Genomic DNA, 20,837 nt, shown 5'->3' with positions numbered 1-20,837 from the left:
TCCTGATGCAAAGTGGTGGCTCTTATAATGCAAGCTGAATAAATGATCTCATACTAATTTTGATCTTTTTATACACTGATTAGTCAACAAATGCTTACTGGTCACCTGCTGTATGTCAGACACTGTTCTAGCAACTGAGAACACAGGCTCTTCCCTCACCCCCTCAGGTGCTCCACACATGAGTCCATATTGACCCACAGCTGGCCTGGTCCCAGCATCCTTGTGTCTGCTCAAGAGTTATCTCCCCAGTGAGATCATCTCTGATCACCACTTCTAAAACAGCTGCATCTTCCTCCGTCCCTCCTCACCTCTTCCTCTGCTTCATTTCTTCATAATTCTCATCATGTACTGAAATATTTTTGCTTCCTTGTCTAAGCTCTGTCTCTGCTTCTAGAGTGTCAGCTCTGGGAGGCAGAAGCTTTACTGTCCTACCTAGAACAGTGCCTGGTGATCCATATTTGGGGAATTATTGAATGAGTGGATAGGGGTTTTGTGAGAATTAAAGGAGAAAAGGAATTCAGCACATTACCCCGGGCACATAAGTAAGGATTCAATTAATGTCAGTGTACTGAATATCAATAGTAAGTTGTAATATGTGCTACACTATAAGGGGAGATGTAACTTTTGCTGGATTGCTTGGATCATGTCTTTTGTTTCCCTTTTTTTTTTTTTTTTTTTTCCTGTGGGCCCACAGGCCATCTGCTGCAATCTCGCTTTTATGTCAGAGTTTAATCATCTTTTCCATTTTGGCCGTGATGTCCCGGCCCACCCCAGATGGAGAAGAATTTGGAGAGTCTGTCTCATTCTCAATACTGGGTCCCTGGGCTTAGGTGGGAGATCCTATCTAAATTCTCACCCCAATGGACACCTTTGTTGCCTCTTTCTGCCTACCCAACTCTCAAGTCTCCACAGGCAGTGGGGATGACCCTCCTTTACATTAAATCAGGTCATGACCTCCCTCCTTCCCTCCCCATTTTAAAATCCCTCAGTAGCTTACTTTTATCTTGAGGATAAAATCCCATACTTTGTTCCGTGGCCTGCACATTTCTAAATGGAAACTTCCTTTTTCTGGGTCACACCCAGGCTTCTTCCTGCTTGAGACCTTGCTTCCTGCTGTTCTCTGGTGCCGGGAATACATCTCCCCTACATCTTCACCAGCCTGTGTCCACAACCAATCACCCCTCTGAGTAGCCTTGCCCTTTCCTCATTCACTCTCTCACTTGCCATGTGCCTGGTACTATTCCAAGCACTTAAATTAACTCATTTAATTCTCTCCACAGCCCCGTGGCATTAAAAAAAAAAAAAAAGCATGATTGGGGCTCCCTGGTGGTCCAGTGGTTAAGACTCAGCACTTTCACTGCTGGGGCCCAGGTTCAACCCCTGGTCAAGGAACTATCCTGCAAGTCCTGCAGCATAATAATAAAAAAAAAAGTATGTGAGCTAGAGCAGCAGCAGCTGCTGCTGCTGCTAAGTCACGTCAGTCGTGTTGACTCTGTGTGACCCCATAGACGGCAGCCCACAAGGCCCCCCCATCCCTGGGATTCTCCAAGCAAGAACACCGGAGTGGGTTGCCATTTCCTTCTTCAGTGCATGCAAGTGAAAAGTGAAAGTGAAGTCGCTCAGTCGTGCCCGACTCTTAGCAACCCCATGGACTGTAGCCTACCAGGCTCCTCCATCCAAGGAATTTTCCAGGCAAGAGTACTGGAGTGGGTCTCCAGTGCCTTCTCCAGAGCTAGAGCAGAGTGAATATAAAATGACAGGATATAAAGATGATAGATAGTTAGGACCAAACAGGTCACAGGAAGACTTTCATATTTTATTCCAAGTATATAATGGGAAGCTACTAGAAGGTTGTAAATAGATGCTTTGATCACCACACAAAGAAAGAACCCTAGAGGAACACAAGTGGACACTGGGGGCCCAAGTATGAGGCTGGAGATGGTGAGGGAAAGTGGTGGCATTTACCATGGTTCTTGTTTTGTTTTGTTTCTGGCCATGCTGTGAGGTTGCAGGATCTTAGTTTTCTGACCAGGGATCAAACCCACGCCCCCTGCAATGGAAGTGCAGAGTCCTAACCACAGGGCCACCAGAGGACTTCCTCAAAATATATTCTAAAAGAATAAAGAGGACTTGCTGACAGATTGAATGTGGTGGGAAAAGGAACTACCAATGATGACTACAAGGCTTTTCAATAAGCATCATCCACTGGGTACCGTGAACAAAAATTAGGAAAACTGGATGATGAGTGGATTAGAAGAGAATTTATAGAAACAGATGCTGCTGTTAACATTTTCATTTTATACATGAATAAGGTTTCAAAGAGATCAATTAACAAGCCCGAGTTTGTCCAACTGGTAAGTGGAATTCCTGAGTATTTTCACATACATATATTTTACCCTCACAGCACCTCTTTTTATCATCTTCAATTTACAAATAAGGAAACTGAGGCCCAGAGATGTGAAGGCTACACTGCTAAAGTGGCAGAGCCAAGAATAAATATCAGCTCTAACAGCAAGTATACTTTCTAATAAAGGAGACAGGCCAGGAGACTGATAAGGAAGCCTAGGAGACCAGGTGGTAAATAATCTTGAGGTTTGAACAAAAATCACATGCTCAGATTCTTTCAAATGTTTTGAAATTCCCCAATACATGAACCGTGAACTTCCGGATGTTCAAGCTGGTTTTAGAAAAGGCAGAGGAATCAGAGATCAAATTGCCAACATCCACTGGATCATCGAAAATGCAAAAGAGTTCCAGAAAAACATCTATTTCTGCTCCATTGACTATGCCAAAGCCTTTGACTGTGTGGATCACAATACACTGTGGAAAATTCTGAAAGAGATGGGAATACCAGACCACCTGACCTGCCTCTTGAGAAACCTATATGCAGGTCAGGAAGCACCAGTTAGAACTGGACATGGAACAACAGACTGGTTCCAAATAGGAAAAGGAGTGCATCAAGGCTGTATATTGTCACCCTGCTTATTTAACTTATATGCAGAGTACATCATGAGAAACGCTGGGCTGGAAGAAGCACAAGCTGGAATCAAGATTGCCAGGAGAAATATCAATAACCTCAGATATGCAGATGACACCACTCTTATGGCAGAAAGTGAAGAGGAACTAAAAAGCCTCTTGATGAAAGTGAAAGAGGAGAGTGAAAAATTTGGCTTAAAGCTCAACATTCAGAAAACAAAGATCATGGCATCTGGTCCCATCACTTCATGGCAAACAGATGGGCAAACAGTGGAAACAGTGTCAGACTTTATTTTTGGGGCTCCCAAATCACCGCAGATGGTGACTGCAGCCATGAAATTAAAAGACGCTTACTCCTTGGAAGGAAAGTTATGACCAACCTAGATAGCATATTCGAAAGCAGAGACATTACTTTGCCAACAAAGGTCCGCCTAGTCAAGGCTATGGTTTTTCCAGTAGTCATGTATGGATGTGAGAGTTGGACTGTGAAGGAAGCTGAGCATCGAAGAACTGATGCTTTTGAACTGTGGTGTTGGAGAAGACTCTTGAGAACCCCTTGGACTGTAAGGAGATCCAACCAGTCCATTCTGAAAGAGATCAGTCCTGGGTGTCCTTCGGAAGGAATGATGCTAAAGCTGAAACTCCAGTACTTTGGCCACCTCATGCGAAGTTGACTCGTTGGAAAAGACTCTGATGCTGGGAGGGATTGGGGACAGGAGGAGAAGGGGACGACAGAGGATGAGATGGCTGGATGGCATCACCTACTTGAAGGACGTGAGTTTGAGTGAACTCCGGGAGTTGGTGATGGACAGGGAGGCCTGGTGTGCTGCAGGACAAACTCCGTAGGCTGAGTTTCCAAAAAGACAGCACCACTGCCATCGTAGGCAGGTGGTTCCTGAGTCGCCACTTCAGAATCACCACCAATTAAAATGCAGGTTTCTGGGCTCCAGCTAAGCCACGCTGGTATAACAGTCTATGGAAGGGGACCCGGAATCTTCATTTTTCAAATTAGCTCTCCAGGAATCTTTGTCAAACAAGAAAGTCTGAGAACTGTGGAGGTATGGTTTGAACACTGGCAGCGACCTCCGACACTAGTAGTCTGACCTACTCAGGTCACTTTGCACCTCCTGGTCTGTTTCCGAAAGCGCTCAAAGCTCAGCGAGTAGCCGCAAAAACCTGCCTGAAAGGCTCGAACTCCCCCTAACGGTGAAACTCAAACAACACGATCTTTTAAAGAAGGCAGAAGCCGCGGGTCGTTGTGGGATACAGAGGGCCAGAGCGGCCCGCAAGGCATTGTGGGACATAGAGGGGCTTTCAGCCAGTCGCCGCTTCCATCTCCAACTACAAGGCCGCCACGTTTCAAGAAACTTGAAACTCTCGGAGTGTCGCCGGATGCCCCATGACGTAACTGTAAACATCCTCGAAGGCTAAATAAGAACACCGCGAAAAGAACAGTGACGAACTTCCGGATGTGCCTTCGCTTTACGACTCGCGTGTTCCGCCGTCGAACCGGAAGGAAGCCAAGAAGCAGTTTACGACACCGTCGGTCGTGTTTACGGTACCGGCCGCTGCGCGCGCATGTTTCCTCGTTTCCCGGTTCCCCGTAGCTCAGGCGGTGGCGCGGTGTCCGGCCTAGACTATCTCTCACCATCGGGGCCGGTTACGGCCGTTACAGGTAAGCAGTGTATTCCGTACGCTTCCGCGGATCTCCAGAGCAGAGTTGAGCTGCGCCTGGCCTTCGGGGGCCTACCGGAAGAGACTTCCGTACGCCCCCTCCTGCTTCCCTGTTCCTCCGCTGGGAGGGGCAGGAATCCGCCTTCGGTCCCCGCAGGTCCGACCCAGTGCCGGGCAGAACCTGTGGTTGAGGTCTCTTTCCGTGGAGTCCGCTTAGCGGCCACCGACAGTCTGTTCTAATGTGAACATGCCATTAACCCCGCTGAGTCTCAGGGTCTTTTAAAGTGCCCCACGGTTCCCTGAGCTTCTATGAAAGGGCTGTTGGGTGTGCCAAACTGAGCGATGTTCGGCCCTGCTCTGAGGAGTTCACCATCTAAATGTTTCTTTTCCTTGCCTATGAAATGGAAGGCTAGGATGTAGTTGGTTGATCTCTGATTTGACACTAACTGCCCAGGAATTGGCAAAAGATCTGCAGTGGCTGCGAGAACGTGCACAGTACATGACCTGCCAGCCACAAGGTTCTCCCTTTGACTGTCCTGTTGATGCCGCCTCATCCTTTATCTGTAGCCAGTACAGCTGTCACTCCGTTTCAACTGAAAGATTTAGTTTCCCCTGTTGTTTACATTGTACTCTGCCTACTTTTTATTTTACGCGTTGAAACCAAGCGACTTCCTTCCACCCCTTTTAAAGTGTGTTTGGAGATATCTTATTGTGTTATTGATATGATCTGAAACCCAGGATCTTTTCAGGCTGCTGTCCAGCTGTAAAATAATGGGAAGAGTGTTACACTTAAGACAGAGGACCCTAGAAACCAAGTCTATCTTGAAATGATGAGATCAGCTGCTTGATTTGGCTGAACTGTGTATTTTCTTTTTTATCTGAATTGGGGGCCTAGGGGTTTAGTGGTGTTGCATCTGACATGTTGTAGGACCCTGGTAATATATAAGGGTATATTGTTTTGAGACCACCACACTCTCCCTCAGTCCGCTTCCTGTAGTGTAATTTAAGTTTAGGTAGGAGGATGGGGCTTCCAGGTTCATGCCCTTTTGGATCACGCAAGTGTCACCTCTGTAGGAACTCTCCCCATCATGGGAAAATGAAGAGAGTTTCATAAATTTAGTATTCTTTGCTCTTTGATTGATACGACTGAGCGACTTCACTTTCACTTTTCACTTTCATGCATTGGAGAAAGAAATGGCAACCCACTCCAGTGTTCTTGCCTGGAGAATCTCAGGGACGGGGGAGCCTGGTGGGCTGCCATCTATGAGGTCGCACAGTCGGACGTGACTGAAGTGACTTAGCAGCAGCAGCTCTTTGATTGCTCCCCAGACTCTGGAAATATTTGTGTGGTGACTTTTCCCCTGGGAACTCAGCTTCTGGGCATTTTCAGGGGATTAGAATGGATGATAAATGCATGCATGAGTTTCGGGGAGGAATTGTTTGGCAGATATCTGTCGAGCCCCTGGTTTTTACTCTTCCTGAGCGGAGTACTGGCCTTACACAAAGTGTGGACTCTGAAGCCAGTTTCCCAGGGTTCAGATTTTCATCCATTAGTGTTGCAACTTTGGGCGATTTCTTGATGTCTCTGTGCCTCAGTTTTCTTCTCTGGAAAGTGGGGCTAATACTGGCCCTACCTCGGGAGGAGATTGTTGAGGAGTTAATGAATTAATGTGTGGAAAGCGCTAACATGCCTGGTACCCATAATGTTTATGAACATTGGCTGTGTTCAGCCACTTTCTTGACATAAGGCTTCTGGCTTCCTCAACCTTCTGCCGGGCTTTCTGCCTGACTTTTATGCCCTGCATAAGAATTTACACTGACAACAGAAAATTGAAAGAACAACAAAGGAAGGTTGCATTTCACGATACATTCATGGACCCTTGTTTTTTCTCGGCACTGTGTGTAAATGTATTTTTGTAAGACAGAATAGTAAGTGTCTGGCGTTTTACAATGGAACTATTTCTGCATATGTTAACTAATATATACAGCTTTCACAGTGATCCTCTGATGGGAATAAAACAAGGATCTTATTATTTTTCAGGTAAAGAGACTGAGGTTTAGGGGAATTAAATATTGTATGTCTGGTAAAGGTGTGAATGAAAACTGGAACCTGGTTATTAAACTCAAAAAAAAGTTAATTACATTTCATCAAATCTGTAAGACATCACTGAATTCAAGAAGCACAATATCTTCATGTAACACTAAGAAAGAAAAGTTGCCAGATACGGTATGACACCTCATCAATTAGAAGGTGCAGGTTCATGTCAGAGATAGTATAGTGGGAAAAAACAAACGGTGAGATATGATGCATAAATTTGGTGAGCAGTCGTCTGAGTTTTAAGTATTCACAGTCTTATTCACAAGAAGATGGTAAGTGGAGAGTAGCTCAGCAGTTGAGGGTTCTGTTCTGTGTTTTGCTTTTTTAACTTTATCCTGTATTAGCTTACCTCAAATGGAAGACTTCGGGTCTCTTTTTGTTTGTTTTTTAGAGGCTTTTCTTCATGGAGTTACTTTGTTATTTGTATTTTTAAGGTTTTAAAAGATGGCAAAGTTCATGACACCCGTGATCCAGGACAACCCCTCAGGCTGGGGTCCCTGTGCGGTTCCGGAGCAGTTTCGGGATATGCCCTACCAGCCGTTCAGCAAAGGAGATCGGCTCGGAAAGGTGCTTGCCTGTCAGCGGGGTCTGAATCTTTTAAAGCTGCAGCTGATGCTCCAAGTTCATTTCAATTTTATTCTCTCAAAAGGATAGTGGTTAGAAGCTCTGGCTACTCCAGTGGTCATAGGAGAGCTGGGCTCTTACAAAGCTATCCTAAGCCAGTCTTTCTAACACTTTGTGACACTGTGTCCTCACTTGGGAGGAGGGGCTTTCTGGGTCAGCAGAAACTTGCCTGGTTGACGTGTGCTCTCTGCCTTCCCTTGTTGTGCTCACTAGGTTGCAGACTGGACGGGGGCCACATACCAAGACAAGAGATATACAAGTAAGTGTTCTCCGCCTGCCTGCCTGCCCAGGTCAGGCCCTCAGTGGATTGTTAGTGTTTCTAGTAACCTCCACCTGAAACCGTTCTAGGATGGGAACGAAATGGTGATAACTCATAATTGTTAGGGGCCTTTTATGGACTGTGGAAACAATCCATTTTTTTGGTAAATAGCCTCAAAAGTTAGATTGTTCAGCGTATTATAGTAGGTTTTTCCCCCTACTTTGGGGAGCCACGGCCCCTTTTACAAATCTGGTGAACACATTCCCATTTTGTGTTTCATTACTTGGGATTTACTGAACCTGTAAGGCCAGTCAGTGGATCCCAGTTTTAAGACTCCTGGTTTTAGGATCCTAATAGAAGTTAGTTTTTTCCTCTGCACTAGTTGAGAGCTAGGAATGGCTCCCTGGAATACTGAGTTAAAGACGATCTGAGTTTGAGGTCAGCCAGAAAGCCAGTCCTAGCCCAATAGCCACGTCTGCCTTGGGCGCCAGCTGGTGACAGTGATGACGTGTATAACCAACCACCTGCTTGCCTCTCCTGAGAGTAAACTGTGACTCCTGTTCTTACAGACTAAGGCAGAGTACAAAATGGGCTTGTCTTGAGTTCCTCAGACTGTCTTGACTTAGAAAGTTTTTTGGACCAGAGCTTTTCAAGCTTGAATGTGCATATTAATCTGCCGGGGATCTTATTAAAATGATGGTTCTTACTGAGTGGATCTAGGGTGGAGCTGTGAGTCTGTACATCTAAAATGCTGCCAGCCGATGGGGTGGCTGCTGAGACCACACTAAATATTAGGCTTTAGACTACTATGTACGTATAAAGTTTGTAGGTAGTGTTGTTACATGCTGTCACCTTTGCCTGCAGATAAGTACTCTTCTCAGTTTGGAGGTGGAAGTCAATATGCTTACTTCCACGAGGAGGATGAAACTAGTTTCCAGCTGGTGGACACAGCGCGCACACAGAAGACCGCCTACCAGCGGAATCGAATGAGATTCGCACAGGTGAGTCAAGAGCCAGCAATCTGACCAGCTTGGGGCTGTCACCTGGTGCTAAAAACGGTACCATGTGAGTACTGATGAGGGGAAAGCATGTTACCGTGGGTATCCTGATGAATCCCATAATATATTAATAGGCTTCCCAGGTCTCCCAGTAGTAAAGAATTCACCTGCCAAGCAGGAGATGCAAGAGACATGGGTTCAATCCCTGGGTTAGGAAGATCCCCTGGAGTAGGAAAAGGAACCCACTCTAGTATCATGGGAGCCTGGCAGGCTGCGGTCCATAGGGTCACAAGGAGGTAGACACGATTCAACACAGCAAGCAGCTGCAGTGAATCCAAGTAGCTCTTTAGTGACAAATTGTGCTAAAGTAAACAGGTACCGTGTCCAGGAATGCCTTTAAATAGTTCAGCGGTCTGTTGACCAGTAGCTAGGACATCTGGCTATTTGTGCTGGAAAACCATGTGCGTCGGTGTCTGTTGCCTCGAGTAATTGCTGTGTCCAGGATTTACTGAGTAGATGATCCAGTTGGGCTGCATCTTCTCACATAAAGAGGCAAACTCAGCAACTCTAATAAGAGCCAGTGAACCTGCCTCAGTAAAAGCGTGGCTATGAGTCTAAGCTAATTCCAGGTACAAACATTTTTATTGTGCTTCAGTACAAAGAAACAGATAACTGCTTTTTTTTTTTTCTTTTAAACAAATTGAAGGTTTGTGGCAGCCCTGCATCAAGCAAGTCTTTCGATTCTATTTTTTCAACAGCATTTGCTCACTTAATGTCTCTGTCATAACAATATTTCAGACTTTTTTATTATTATATTTGTTGTGATCAGTGATGTCACTAATCACTGAAGGTGGCTAACATTTTTTAGCAATAAAGTTTCTTTCTAATGAAGATATATACATTGTTTAAGACATAACAGTGTTGCACATTAGTAGACTACAGTACAGTGTATAGTATATGTAGCATAAATTATAACCACTGGGAAAGCAAAACATTTGTGTGTCCTGCCTCATTACAATACTCTATTGAGGTGGTCTGGGACCAGACCCACAGTATCTGAGAGGTAGGCCTGTGCTTACTCAACCTGAAAACCCCAGATGTTGATCCTGCAAAAGCGCAGAGTGAAATGTGCAACTGGGCTGCTGCCTCCTAAACTTACTCTAACAGCATCCCATTCAGTGCAGTTCAGTCGCTCAGTCGTGTCTGACTCTTTGCGACTCCATGAATCGCAGCACTCCAGGCTTCCCTGTCCATCACCAACTCCCAGAGTTCACTCAGACTCACGTCCATTGAGGCAGTGATGCTATCCAGCCATCTCATCCTCTGTCGTCCCCTTCTGCCCCCAATCCCTCCCAGCATCAGAGTCTTCCAGTGAGTCAGCTCTTTGCATGAGGTGGCCAAGGTACTGGAGTTTCAGCTTTATCATCATTCCTTCCAAAAAACACCCAGGGCTGATCTCCTTCAGAATGGATTGGCTGGCTCTCCTTACAGTCCAAGGGACTCTCAAGAGTCTTCTCCAACACCACAGTTCAAAAGCATCAATTCTTCGGGGCTCAGCCTTCTTCACAGTCCAACTCTCACATCCATACATGACCACAGGAAAAACCATAGCCTTGACTAGACGGACTTTTGTTGGCAAAGTAATCTCTCTGCTTTTGAATATGCTATCTAGGTTGGTCATAACTTTCCTTCCAAGGAGTAAGCATCTTTTAATTTCATGGCTGCAGTCACCATCTGCAGTGATTTGGGAGCCCAAAAATATAAAGTCTGACACTGTTTCCCCATCTATATCCCATGAAGTGATGGGACCAGATGCCATGATCTTTGTTTTCTGAATGTTGAGCTTTAAGCCAACTTTTTCACTCTCCACTTTCACTTTCATCAAGAGGCTTTTTAGTTCCTCTTCACTTTCTGCCATAAGGGTGGTGTCATCTGCATATCTGAGGTTATCGATATTTCTCCCGGCAATCTTGATTAGGCACTGCCAATTATCAGCCGAATCTCCCAGGATTTTAACATGATGTTTTTTCCTGATTCCTAGCGAAATCTCCGCAGAGACAAAGATCGACGGAACATGTTGCAATTCAACCTGCAGACCCTGCCTAAGAGCGCCAAGCAGAAGGAGAGGTGAGCTGCCCATCCTGTTGGAACAAGTTATTTTTCCAGGACTGACCACACTGCTGTCAAGAGACCAGAGCAGAACAGTCATCTTCCCCAGTATTACGAAAAACCAAAAAGCCTTCCCAAAGCCAGTTAAGCCACTGTTTTCAGCCCTGGTGTCGTCCTCCAAGAGGTGTTCATGGCAGAGACCATGGACAGGAAACTGCTTGCACTGGACATGAGCGCTGACTGACACGGAAACAAAGGCAGACAGGAAGTGATCCCGGGGCTTCACCCAGACTCAAGTCTTCTGTGGTGCAACTCCCGGGGCCCATTCATACCAGGTCCTGTGAGTCCCTAGAGCTGTGTAGGACAGTAGCCTGCCCAAGCTAAGGCTGCCAGAGGACAGCCTCTAGAGATGGAGTGGTATATACTGGTATACTGGGGGCGATATACCTCTCTTAGCATGTCTAGTGTGCGCTGTTTTCGTCTGGGTTTTTGTTTTTTCTTAAGCCTCTATTTTTCTTAAAAATCTGTACTGAAAGCAGTTTTCCTGTCTTTCCAGAGAACGCATACGACTGCAGAAAAAATTCCAGAAACAATTTGGAGTGAGGCAGAAATGGGACCAAAAATCACAGGTAGTATATCCGTATCAGAATTCTGTCCAGGAATTTGATTCTTCTGGCTGGTTTTATAACAGCTTTATTGAGGTATACTTCTCATACTATACAATTCGCCCATTTAAGATGGGGTGAACTTAAGATTCACCCACTGAACTCAGTGGTTCATAGTTTCTGCATGGAGTCCTGCAGCCATTACTGTCGTCTGTGTCAGAATGTTCTCATCACTCTACAAAAAGCCCTGTTCCAGTCAGCCATTTTCCCCAGCCCTAGACCACCCTTCTCTGTTTTCTGTCTCTGGATTAATCTCTCCTGGACATTTCATATAAATGGACCCAGAGCAGAATGATCTTTTGTGACTGGCTCCTTTCACCGAGCATCATGTTCTCAAGGTTCATCCGTGTGGTAGCCCATGTCAGCACTTCATCCCTCCTTATTGCCATGTTCCATTACATGCATAGACCACGTTTTGTCTGCCTGTTCACCGCTGATGCACATCAGGGTTGTTTTTACTTGAGGGTATTGTGCATGGTGCCGCCGTGGACATTCCTCTAAAAGTGTCCATGTGGACGTTGTGTGAGTAGAAGACGTGTGTGAGCCGGAGTGAAGGTGCAGTTGTGGGAGTTACATTTGCTGGACACGGTGCTTGCTGTAGCAGCAAGAATAACCAGACAGTGACACGGGAGAAAAGCAGAGGAGCCGCTAGAAAACAGCCAGCCTGTCGTGTGAATGTTCTGGATGTGTTTACTGAATACAAGCCCTTCTACTGTTACCTGCCTTTTGCTTATGTTTCGCGCTGGCTGTCATTTTTCCCCTTCAACGGTCTTTCCTGACAGAAGCCCCGAGACTCTTCGGTGGAAGTCCGCAGTGACTGGGAGGTGAAGGAGGAGATGGACTTCCCTCAGCTGATGAAGATGCGGTACTTGGAAGTGTCAGAGCCCCAGGACATGTAGGTGGCATCTTTTCCTACCCTCTATCATGCTCTTAATGTGTTTGAACCAGCTGGTGATGACTTGGCCTGAGCCCTAGCAGTTCCAAAGACATTGCCTAAGATTAGCGGACGAGTTTTAAAAAACAAAATTAATGCCTGTGGCGGGAAAAGCAGAAAGAAGTTTACTGAAGCTAAAACTTCCGTTCTCTTTCAAATTCCTGGCATTGTGAGCAAAAGAAAAATTAAGTCATAGAGCTCTTGTTGGGAGAAAGCAGAAAGAAATTTCCTATTACTAAAACTCTAGATTTCTTTCAGCTTCCTGAAATCCTGAGCAAAAGAGAAGGTTGGGTTCTGTAGCTTTTTTGACAGAAAGAGAAAGATTGCAGTTCTTGAAGAGAAGTGACGCTTTTCCTAATGTTTCAAAGAGCTCCTTATCTCGGAAGGCCAGTGGGTGGACATAACTTAGCGGGAGCTGGGGCATCAGCCAGGAGGCAGCTTCTTCTGGGGTCTCTGTCACTGCTCCCCTCCCTGTCTTTAACGTGGGGCGGGGAGTGGGGTCCTGAGCCAGATCAGTTGTGGTCACTGTTGTGTGGAGCCACTTCAGGCCCTGAGGGGGCAGGCCCTGCATGAGCTCTGAGAGTCCAGTCAGAGACTGTTTTCATCTCTCATGTGTTAGACTTTTGGATAAGACTTTGGATTCCGTGGTATAACAGAGAAGAGGTAGGTAGTCTTGCTCCCCTTGACTTAGCGTGTGTTGCGTGCTTTCCCCTCAGTGAGTGCTGTGGTGCCCTGGAGTACTATGACAAGGCCTTTGACCGCATCACCACGCGGAGTGAGAAGCCGCTTCGGAGCATCAAGCGTATCTTCCACACCGTCACCACCACAGACGACCCCGTCATCCGGAAGGTGGGCACCCCTGCCCCATGCCCCCCTGAGGGGAGTGCTGTAATACCACCACTGAGGCCTCAGAGCAGAGATGCGGCGAGGGGGTGGAAGGGTGTATGAACCGACCGGGCCTCAGATGCCCCTGTAGATAAGACTCATGTGACTCGATTTAGGATTAGGTGAAAATGAAGGCACTCTGCTGACCAGACCGTAAGTGTTGGGGTGTGGCAGGTGGTCAGGAAACTGTAATTCCTTGGACCCAGGATACAAGCTTGCTGGCTGGCTTGCTACAGCCTGGCTCAGACAACCAGAGGTGTAGGTATGGGTGTGGGGCTCCTTACAGACAAGTCCTTTGCCTCCTGTGAATGGGCAGGTGAGCCCCAAAGTAGCCCCATCTCTCTGCTGTCCTCCTTGCAGCTGGCGAAGACTCAGGGCAACGTGTTTGCCACCGACGCCATTCTGGCCACACTGATGAGCTGCACCCGCTCTGTGTATTCCTGGGACATCGTCGTCCAGAGGGTCGGGTCCAAGCTCTTCTTTGACAAGAGGGACAACTCTGACTTTGGTAAGAAGCCTGTCTAGGAACAACACAGAGGCTCTGAGTGTCCTTGTTGGTCCAAAGCCATTCCCAGGCACAGAGAATGGGTAGAAGGTGTTCTGTCTCCCCACGAACACCAACAGCCATGTCAGGATCCCCCTCAGCCTCCTCAGAGATAGAGGAAGGGGCTGTCACTGCAGTACCCCTGCCAGGGCCGCAGCCTTCTGAGTCCTCATGGCACCCCAGCGCCATGTTCCCACTCACTGAATAGCGTCTTCCTGACCTCTGTCATCTCTCCGTACCACCTTCGGCATGCACTTGACACTTTTCTTTGGATTGATGCCTTTTTTACTTCAGCATATTCATGAAGGAAAAGTGCGCACATGCCATACACATGGGTATGCACACACACGTTGAATGGAAACCAGGCCACTCAAAACCAGATGTGGTTGTGACAGAATTCAACGTCAGCGTCTCAGGCTCTCCAGAACCCGCCCCACCCACCCCCGCTCAGGAGACCCAGGGCCACAGCTGGCGGTCCTTGGAGGAAGGGCCTGTGTCATCTGAATCACCGCATCTCCCTAAGGGGCCTACCCCTCTTTGGTGACTGTTTCACGGGTGGGTGACCGTGCTGCCGGTTTTGCAGACCTTCTGACAGTGAGTGAGACAGCCAATGAGCCCCCTCAAGATGAGGGTAACTCCTTCAACTCGCCCCGCAACCTGGCCATGGAGGCAACCTACATCAACCACAACTTCTCCCAGCAGTGCTTGAGGATGGTAAGGTCCTGGGCGCGTTCAGTTCATCGACCCCAGTTGCTGTCTACCGAGCACGTACTGGGTCGTCAGCTCTGGGTTGTGGGATTAGACAGGACAGAACGGGGTCCCTGCTTGTCACAGAGGAGATCTCTGCTTGGGCTCTGAGGTCAGAAGGCCTGGCTTTGAGCCCTAGGTTCACCCCTTTTAGCTTTGTGGTGCCAGTCATGTTTCTTCTCTGAAATTGTTTAGTTGCAAAGTTGTGTCTGACTCTTTAAGACCACATGCACTACAGCCTACCAGGCTCCTCTGTCCTTGGGATTTCCCAGGCAAGAATACTGGAGTGGGTTGCCATTTCCTTCTCCCAGGGATCTTCCCGATCCAGGGATGGAACCCACATCTCCCGCACTACAGACAGATTCTTTACCCCCGAGCCACCAGGGAATCCCCTCTGTAAAGTTAGAATACTTGAATAATACTTATCTCGTATAGATACATTGTGAAGATTCCTTGAAATATATGACCAGGACACCCTTGTGCACAGATACAGGTGCATTGCTTAGGAGCTGGGCATACAGCAACCAGCCAGCCAAAGTGCCTGCCCTTAGAAACCTTCATCATAATGGAGGGGGAAAGATCTTCCCTGTGGCTCAGGTGGTACAGAATCTGCCCGCAGTGCAGGAGACCTGGGTGGGATCCCTGGGTCGGGAAGATCTTCTGGAGAAGGGAAAAACAGTCCACTCTCTTCCCTGAAGAATCCCATGGATAGAGGAGCCTGACAGGCTGCAGTTCACGGGGTCGCAAAGAGTCAGACACGACTGAGCGACTAACACACAATGGAGGAAAGATGGTAAGCTCAGGATACATACATGTTGTGACAAATGATTGTACGTACCTTGGAGGAAAACATAACAGGAGGGGGCGCTGTTGTAGTTAAATAAGAGACTAGAAGCTCGTGTTTTACAAACTTGAGCATAGGGTGAACTCGAGCTGTTACCTCTGTTGTGACCCACAGGGTGCTCGGTTGGCCTCGGCAGTGTGCCCAGAGCCCCCTCAAGCTCTAGGGACCCGGGGGGGCTGTGACAAAGGAGAGGTGCAGGTTATGGCTGATTGCCTTGGCAACGGGTTGGCACTGTCTCACAACACCTGTGTCATTTTTACAGGGGAAGGAAAGATACAACTTCCCCAACCCCAACCCATTTGTGGAGGACGACATGGATAAGAACGAGATCGCCTCTGTGGCGTACCGGTATGTCTCCTCCCTGGTGCCCCCGCCCTGTGTGGGTGGTGCATCTGGACCCAGGGCCTCGGGTGACCAGAGGCGCTCACTCTTCCTTGCAGTTACCGCCGGTGGAAGCTCGGGGACGACATCGACCTCATCGTCCGCTGTGAGCACGACGGTGTCATGACTGGAGCCAACGGGGAGGTGTCCTTCATCAACATCAAGACCCTCAACGAGTGGGACTCCAGGGTGAGGCACGCGGGGCACCATGTCCCGGGCTGGCGCCTGCAGCCTGTGTCTCTTCCCCTTGCCTCGTTTACAGGGGTTTTCTGTCTTCTGAGTTTTCCCCCTACTTAGTTCCGCTTTGAGGAAGAGATCGTGTGTGCGGGTGATTACCTTTCCTCAGTGTTTTCTGTCTGTCCATTCCGATCTCCTGTTGGCTTCTGCCCTCTGCAAGTCTCTCCTTATGAGCTGGGCTGGCAGCTCTCCTGTAAGTCGGGCAGCTCTCCTTTCTGACCTGTTATTTCACTTATGGCAGCCTCTACCTGGTTTTCAACCTTGTGGCACCCTTTTTTCAACTTTGTCTCTTACTGAACTCAGATTCTCAGATTATCCCAGATTTGGCTTTTCAGGACGGGCATCTTGAAAGAAATACGCATCCTTCATTTTTCCTTCTCTTTTCGTTCTCCCAGGCTGGTGTGCCAGGATGGGGCTATCATCCTTTCTGAAAGTACCTGGCCTACACACCTGAATTTAAAATGTGTGGCCATGCTCCTAGTCACTGGTGTATAGAATAAAAGGGTCTTGGTTAGGACAGCAAGGACAGGCCTGTGTTAACGAGGGTCCAGTGAGATGGAGGTCAGGGGCCATTGTGCTGTGCCTGCATTAGAGCCAAGGCATTAGCATTCCAGGCACCAGGTTTCACTCACGTGTTCTTTAGCTTCTGTCACCTGCTGAGAGCACCCTGGAAGGTTTGCTGCGAACCTAGCTCTGAACCAGTGGCCTTTTCTTAGACTTTGACCACAGCCTCCCAGGAACATCGTTCTGTGGGACTGTGCCCTCTGCTACTGCCATAGTCTGGTCCTGCACGTTTCTCAGCTGCCCTCACGTTTCCTTTGCTGTTTCCCCTCCTTTTTAATCCCCCAGTGGCGCCTTCTCTTAGGGTCGGTCCCTTATGCAACTCTTTTGCCGCAGTCACTTCTTTATACTGTGTGTGGTCCACTCAGGTGGTCTCCCTATCTTAAGGGACCTTGATTCCATCTGCAGAATCTCTTTATAGACATGAGGTAGCGTGATCCTGGGTAGTTATACTCAGGGTTCCCCCAGACTCCAGGATAGCAGATGCAGCAAGAGCAGGGCCACCAGGGACCATCTTAGAATTAAGCCTAACCCCAGGCCTCATCCTTGAACTCCAGAAATGATTCCTAAAATCTCTTCTGACTCCTGTTCCATCATTGTTGTTTTTGTTTTGGAATTTTTTGGTGGTTGTTTTTTTCTAAAATACTTTGTCCTTTCAGTGTCTTCCTTTGTCATTCCCTCTGGCTTGACTGTCCACCGGTGTCATTTCTCCTGCTCGCTTAGGCTCAGAGCCTCAAACGTCTCCTCCTCCTCCTCTGCACCCTTGAATTCTGCTGTCAGGCTGTCTGTCTACTTGCCCACCCCTAGGTTTCACTGACATCACCCTAGTTCAGGACCCTACTCATGACGCCTGATATTTTGCATTTGTCTCTTAACTGACCTCCCTAACTCCCTCTCCATCAGGTCAAACCTACCTGACCTCCCCTCCCTCTGCGGGCTTCCGCACTAAAGCAGTCCATCTCTTCCTTGTCCCTCTCAGCCCTCCCAGCTCCAGCTTCTGCCAGTATTCCCCACGGGTGAGCTGTCACACTCCCCTGAGAAACTCTTTCTCTCCATACCACATGTGATAAACACTTGTATGGCACTTGTTTCTAACATGTGTGAATATATGTCCTGTTCTGATTGAGACCTTGTGAAGAGAGGAGTTAAGTTTGTTGAGCACCAGCTATGTGGCAGGCTGTGCAAAGGAGGGACAGAGGCCCTACCCCTTAAATGATGTCTTTCTTCTGCTCTACCTGTGGGCTTTCCCCTCCCTGGTTAAGCCCACTAGGGACCTTCTTCTCTACCAGAGGGGCCAGCAGTCCACAGGCAGCATGGTGCCTTGGCGCCTATAACCAGAGCCCTCCTCCCACAGCACTGTAACGGCGTTGACTGGCGACAGAAGCTTGATTCTCAGCGAGGGGCTGTCATTGCCACCGAGCTGAAAAACAACAGCTACAAGTTGGCCCGCTGGACCTGCTGTGCTTTGCTGGCCGGATCCGAGTACCTCAAGCTTGGGTGAGATTCCTGCCCAGGAGCCAGGAGCTCATCTTCGGAAAGGAGGGGTCTTCGCGTTAGGAGACCAAGGCTGCCTTTTTCTCCCTTTTCTTGGGACAAGCACGAGGCCACCATTTAACTGATAACTCAACCCCAGGCACAGCTGTGTCTCTGTTCCGGCAGGCCCCACCCTAACACTCCTCCCCCCAGTAGTTACGTGTCCCAGTGCCACACGATCTGTGCCAGCCAGGCCCCACCATAACACTGCCACCCACCTCCCCCCAGTTATGTGTCCCAGTGCCACGTGGTCTGTGCCAGCGGGCCCCACCCTAACACTCCTCCCCCCGGCAGTTATGTGTCCCGGTACCACGTGAAAGACTCTTCGCGCCACGTCATCCTGGGTACCCAGCAGTTCAAGCCCAACGAGTTCGCCAGTCAGATCAACCTGAGCGTGGAGAATGCCTGGGGCATCCTGCGCTGCGTCATCGACATCTGCATGAAGCTGGAGGAGGGCAAGTACCTCATCCTCAAGGACCCCAATAAGCAGGTCATCCGTGTCTACAGCCTGCCCGACGGCACCTTCAGCTCCGATGAGGACGACGAGGAGGAGGAGGAGGAGGAAGAGGAAGAAGAAGGTGTGTGGCAAGCCTCCCTCAGAAGTCTGGCGTGACCTGTGGGCTGGTTGGGGCCTCTAACCAACCAGTCCTCTAACCTCAGTGGAAAACTCCAGGAATTCCCTGAGGCTTCACTTGGTATGGCATTCAGTCTAGTTCCAGGAGCCACTTCCAGAGCCTTTAGAGCACTTGACGGGGTTGGCGAGGAGAGTTAGGGCAGGAAAGAAACATCTAGAGGAACGTGCCAGAAGTCCCTGATACTAGCCAGTGGCCCCAAGAAGGAATGATGCTCCAGGTTCATGCTAGGCCTTAAATCGTTCTCACCTGCTTCACCAGTTGGTGACTAAAGGAAATACCTGTTAGTCCTCTGAGGATCTGAATGGTTTCACATCTGAGTGAAAGTGTTGGAAATCATAAGCAATTCACCAATTTGATACAACCTTTGTATGTTTCAGAGGAAGAAGCCTGAACCAGATGGTGACGCGGAACTGGTGTCTGTGACTGCATCGAGCCTGGAGGACCCTGAATATCTGGTGGGATGTGTGTCTGACTCTTGCTCTCTGAAGCTGGGCCATTGAAATAAACTCTATTTAGTCCCTTACCTTCATCTGTGCCTACATTATGACCGATAGCCCTTCTTCCTTCTCCGAGTAGCCCTTCAGAGAGGGAGGGTGAGACACAGCAGAGTCTCTCTGGAGTTCATAATCTGGGTTCCCGCCTTTGTTCTCAGCATTAGTGGTTTTACATTCCTGCTAGAAGGTGAATGCCCTGGGGTGTTTTGTTCTTGGAACCCCTTGAAATTATCCTTTGCCAGGGAGTGAGATCCATTGTGAGGTCCCCATAGGAAGTCCATTTCACAAGCACAAGCTGGCTACATGCCAGACACAGCTGCTGCCCTGAGACACACGCATCACAGTAAAGATGAAGCAGGGCAGTCTTTGAAGCTTGAGGTGAGGTCGCTGCTGTGAAGGAGACCGCTTCAGAATGTCCTCAGGGATGTTCCACAGGCTGTTGATTGTAATGGTTTGTATAAACTTCCCTGATAGCTCAGTTGGTAAAGAATCCACCTGCAATGCAGGAGACCCCAGTTCAATTCTTGGGTCAGGAAGATCCCCTGGAGAAGAGATAGGCTACCCACTCCAGTATTCTTGGGCTTCCCTTGTGGCTCAGCTGGTAAAGAATCTGCCTGCAGTGTGGGAGACCTGGGTTTGATCCCTGGGTTGGGAAGATCCTCTGGAGAAGGGAAAGGCTACCCACTCCAGTATTCTGGCCTAAAGAATTCCACAGACTGTAGTCCATGGGGTCACAAAGAGTCAGACAAAGCTGAGCAACTTTCACTTTCACTTGGCTTGGGCTGGCGATGTGCTCTCAAGCCGGCACCCTCAAAGCACGGTGTCATGAACAAATATCTCATCCTGACACAGAACTGTGATGCTGGTGGAAGTGATGCCATTGTACAGATAAGACTGGCTTCACTTTTGGGTAGCAGTCCTAAATTTAACGATTTTGATCAAAATAATTGAGCCTCAGAAAGCAAGCAAAAATGTATCGGACTTTATTGTCCAAGTTACTAGGAAAACCGTATTAAGGTGTGCTTCTTGGGGAGTTTTCAGTGTAGGTGGAGCATTAGAAAATTCACATTATAGTGTGACAAGTGTGGGGTTTCAAGGTCAGGCTGGTACTCCCCAAGCTGCCTCCTGCAGACCCAGGATGCGACCTAGCAGGATTATCTGGAACAAGTGGCCCAAAAACATCTTAACAGCAACCTCCACCTGCTTCATGTCTTTCATCTGTCCTCCACTTCCCCCAAGTTGATGGCTGTAAATATCCCTGCCTCAAAACCGGTAGCATTCTACAGTCCAGGCTCAGCCTAGTCTGAAGGCCCTGCCATACCTTATCAGTCCTAATTTCCCAGTTCAAGATAAGACCAGCAGTTTGAAGTACTTAATTATTTGTCCACACCCATTCTCATGATCATCATAACTACTAAGAAGTTGACCTCCCTAGCTTCATTTTTGGTTAGGTGCTTTTGTCTGCTTTTAGTGTTTATTCAACAAATCACTAAGGGCCTGCTGTATGTCAGATACTGATGGAAGCCCTGAGGTCGCTATAATGATTAAGATTCATTTCTGCTCTAACAGGAGCTTTTCTCTGAGGCTAATAACAGGCTAGGAAAAAAATAAATGGCATTCCTAAGGGTGTACTTAGGTC

At 48.1% G+C, this 20,837-nt stretch overlaps 1 protein-coding gene and 1 non-coding gene across 4 annotated transcripts; both read left to right on the top strand.

Annotated features, from left to right (window-relative positions):
• Positions 1,321-1,392, top strand: TRNAE-UUC. Its single transcript has one exon. It is a non-coding gene; the product is annotated as a tRNA-Glu (tRNA).
• On the top strand, positions 4,518-19,227 carry EIF3D (eukaryotic translation initiation factor 3 subunit D). 3 transcript variants are annotated; one of them, XM_018048288.1, is made up of 15 exons: positions 4,518-4,651; positions 7,183-7,315; positions 7,586-7,631; positions 8,496-8,632; positions 10,671-10,756; positions 11,295-11,367; positions 12,189-12,298; positions 13,054-13,186; positions 13,583-13,730; positions 14,350-14,480; positions 15,620-15,705; positions 15,798-15,927; positions 17,891-18,033; positions 18,298-18,647; positions 19,082-19,227. In XM_018048288.1, the coding sequence occupies exons 2-15, from the start codon at positions 7,193-7,195 to the stop codon at positions 19,093-19,095; spliced, it is 1,710 nt and encodes a 569-aa protein (XP_017903777.1). In that variant the 5' UTR covers positions 4,518-4,651; positions 7,183-7,192; the 3' UTR covers positions 19,096-19,227. The 3 variants fall into 3 exon arrangements, with proteins under 3 accessions (XP_017903777.1, XP_017903776.1, XP_005680717.1); XM_018048287.1 differs by having other exon boundaries at positions 12,186-12,298; XM_005680660.3 differs by having other exon boundaries at positions 4,520-4,651; positions 12,186-12,298; positions 18,364-18,647.

Source organism: Capra hircus, chromosome 5 (genome assembly GCF_001704415.2).
Source record: "Capra hircus breed San Clemente chromosome 5, ASM170441v1, whole genome shotgun sequence".
In the NCBI taxonomy this organism is placed as follows: domain Eukaryota; kingdom Metazoa; phylum Chordata; class Mammalia; order Artiodactyla; family Bovidae; genus Capra; species Capra hircus.
Note: the sequence above shows the minus strand (reverse complement) of the source record. Positions and strands in the feature narration are given on the sequence as shown.

What these genes read in the sequence shown, in the direction of transcription:
- EIF3D (XM_018048287.1), top strand. Translation starts at nt 7,193, where the DNA reads ATGGCAAAGTTCATGACACCCGTGATCCAGGACAACCCCTCAGGCTGG. An exon ending in AATGGGACCAAAAATCACAG is followed by an intron (nt 11,368 to 12,185) that starts GTAGTATATCCG and finishes CTTTCCTGACAG; the next exon opens with AAGCCCCGAGACTCTTCGGT. An exon ending in GTGTCAGAGCCCCAGGACAT is followed by an intron (nt 12,299 to 13,053) that starts GTAGGTGGCATC and finishes CTTTCCCCTCAG; the next exon opens with TGAGTGCTGTGGTGCCCTGG.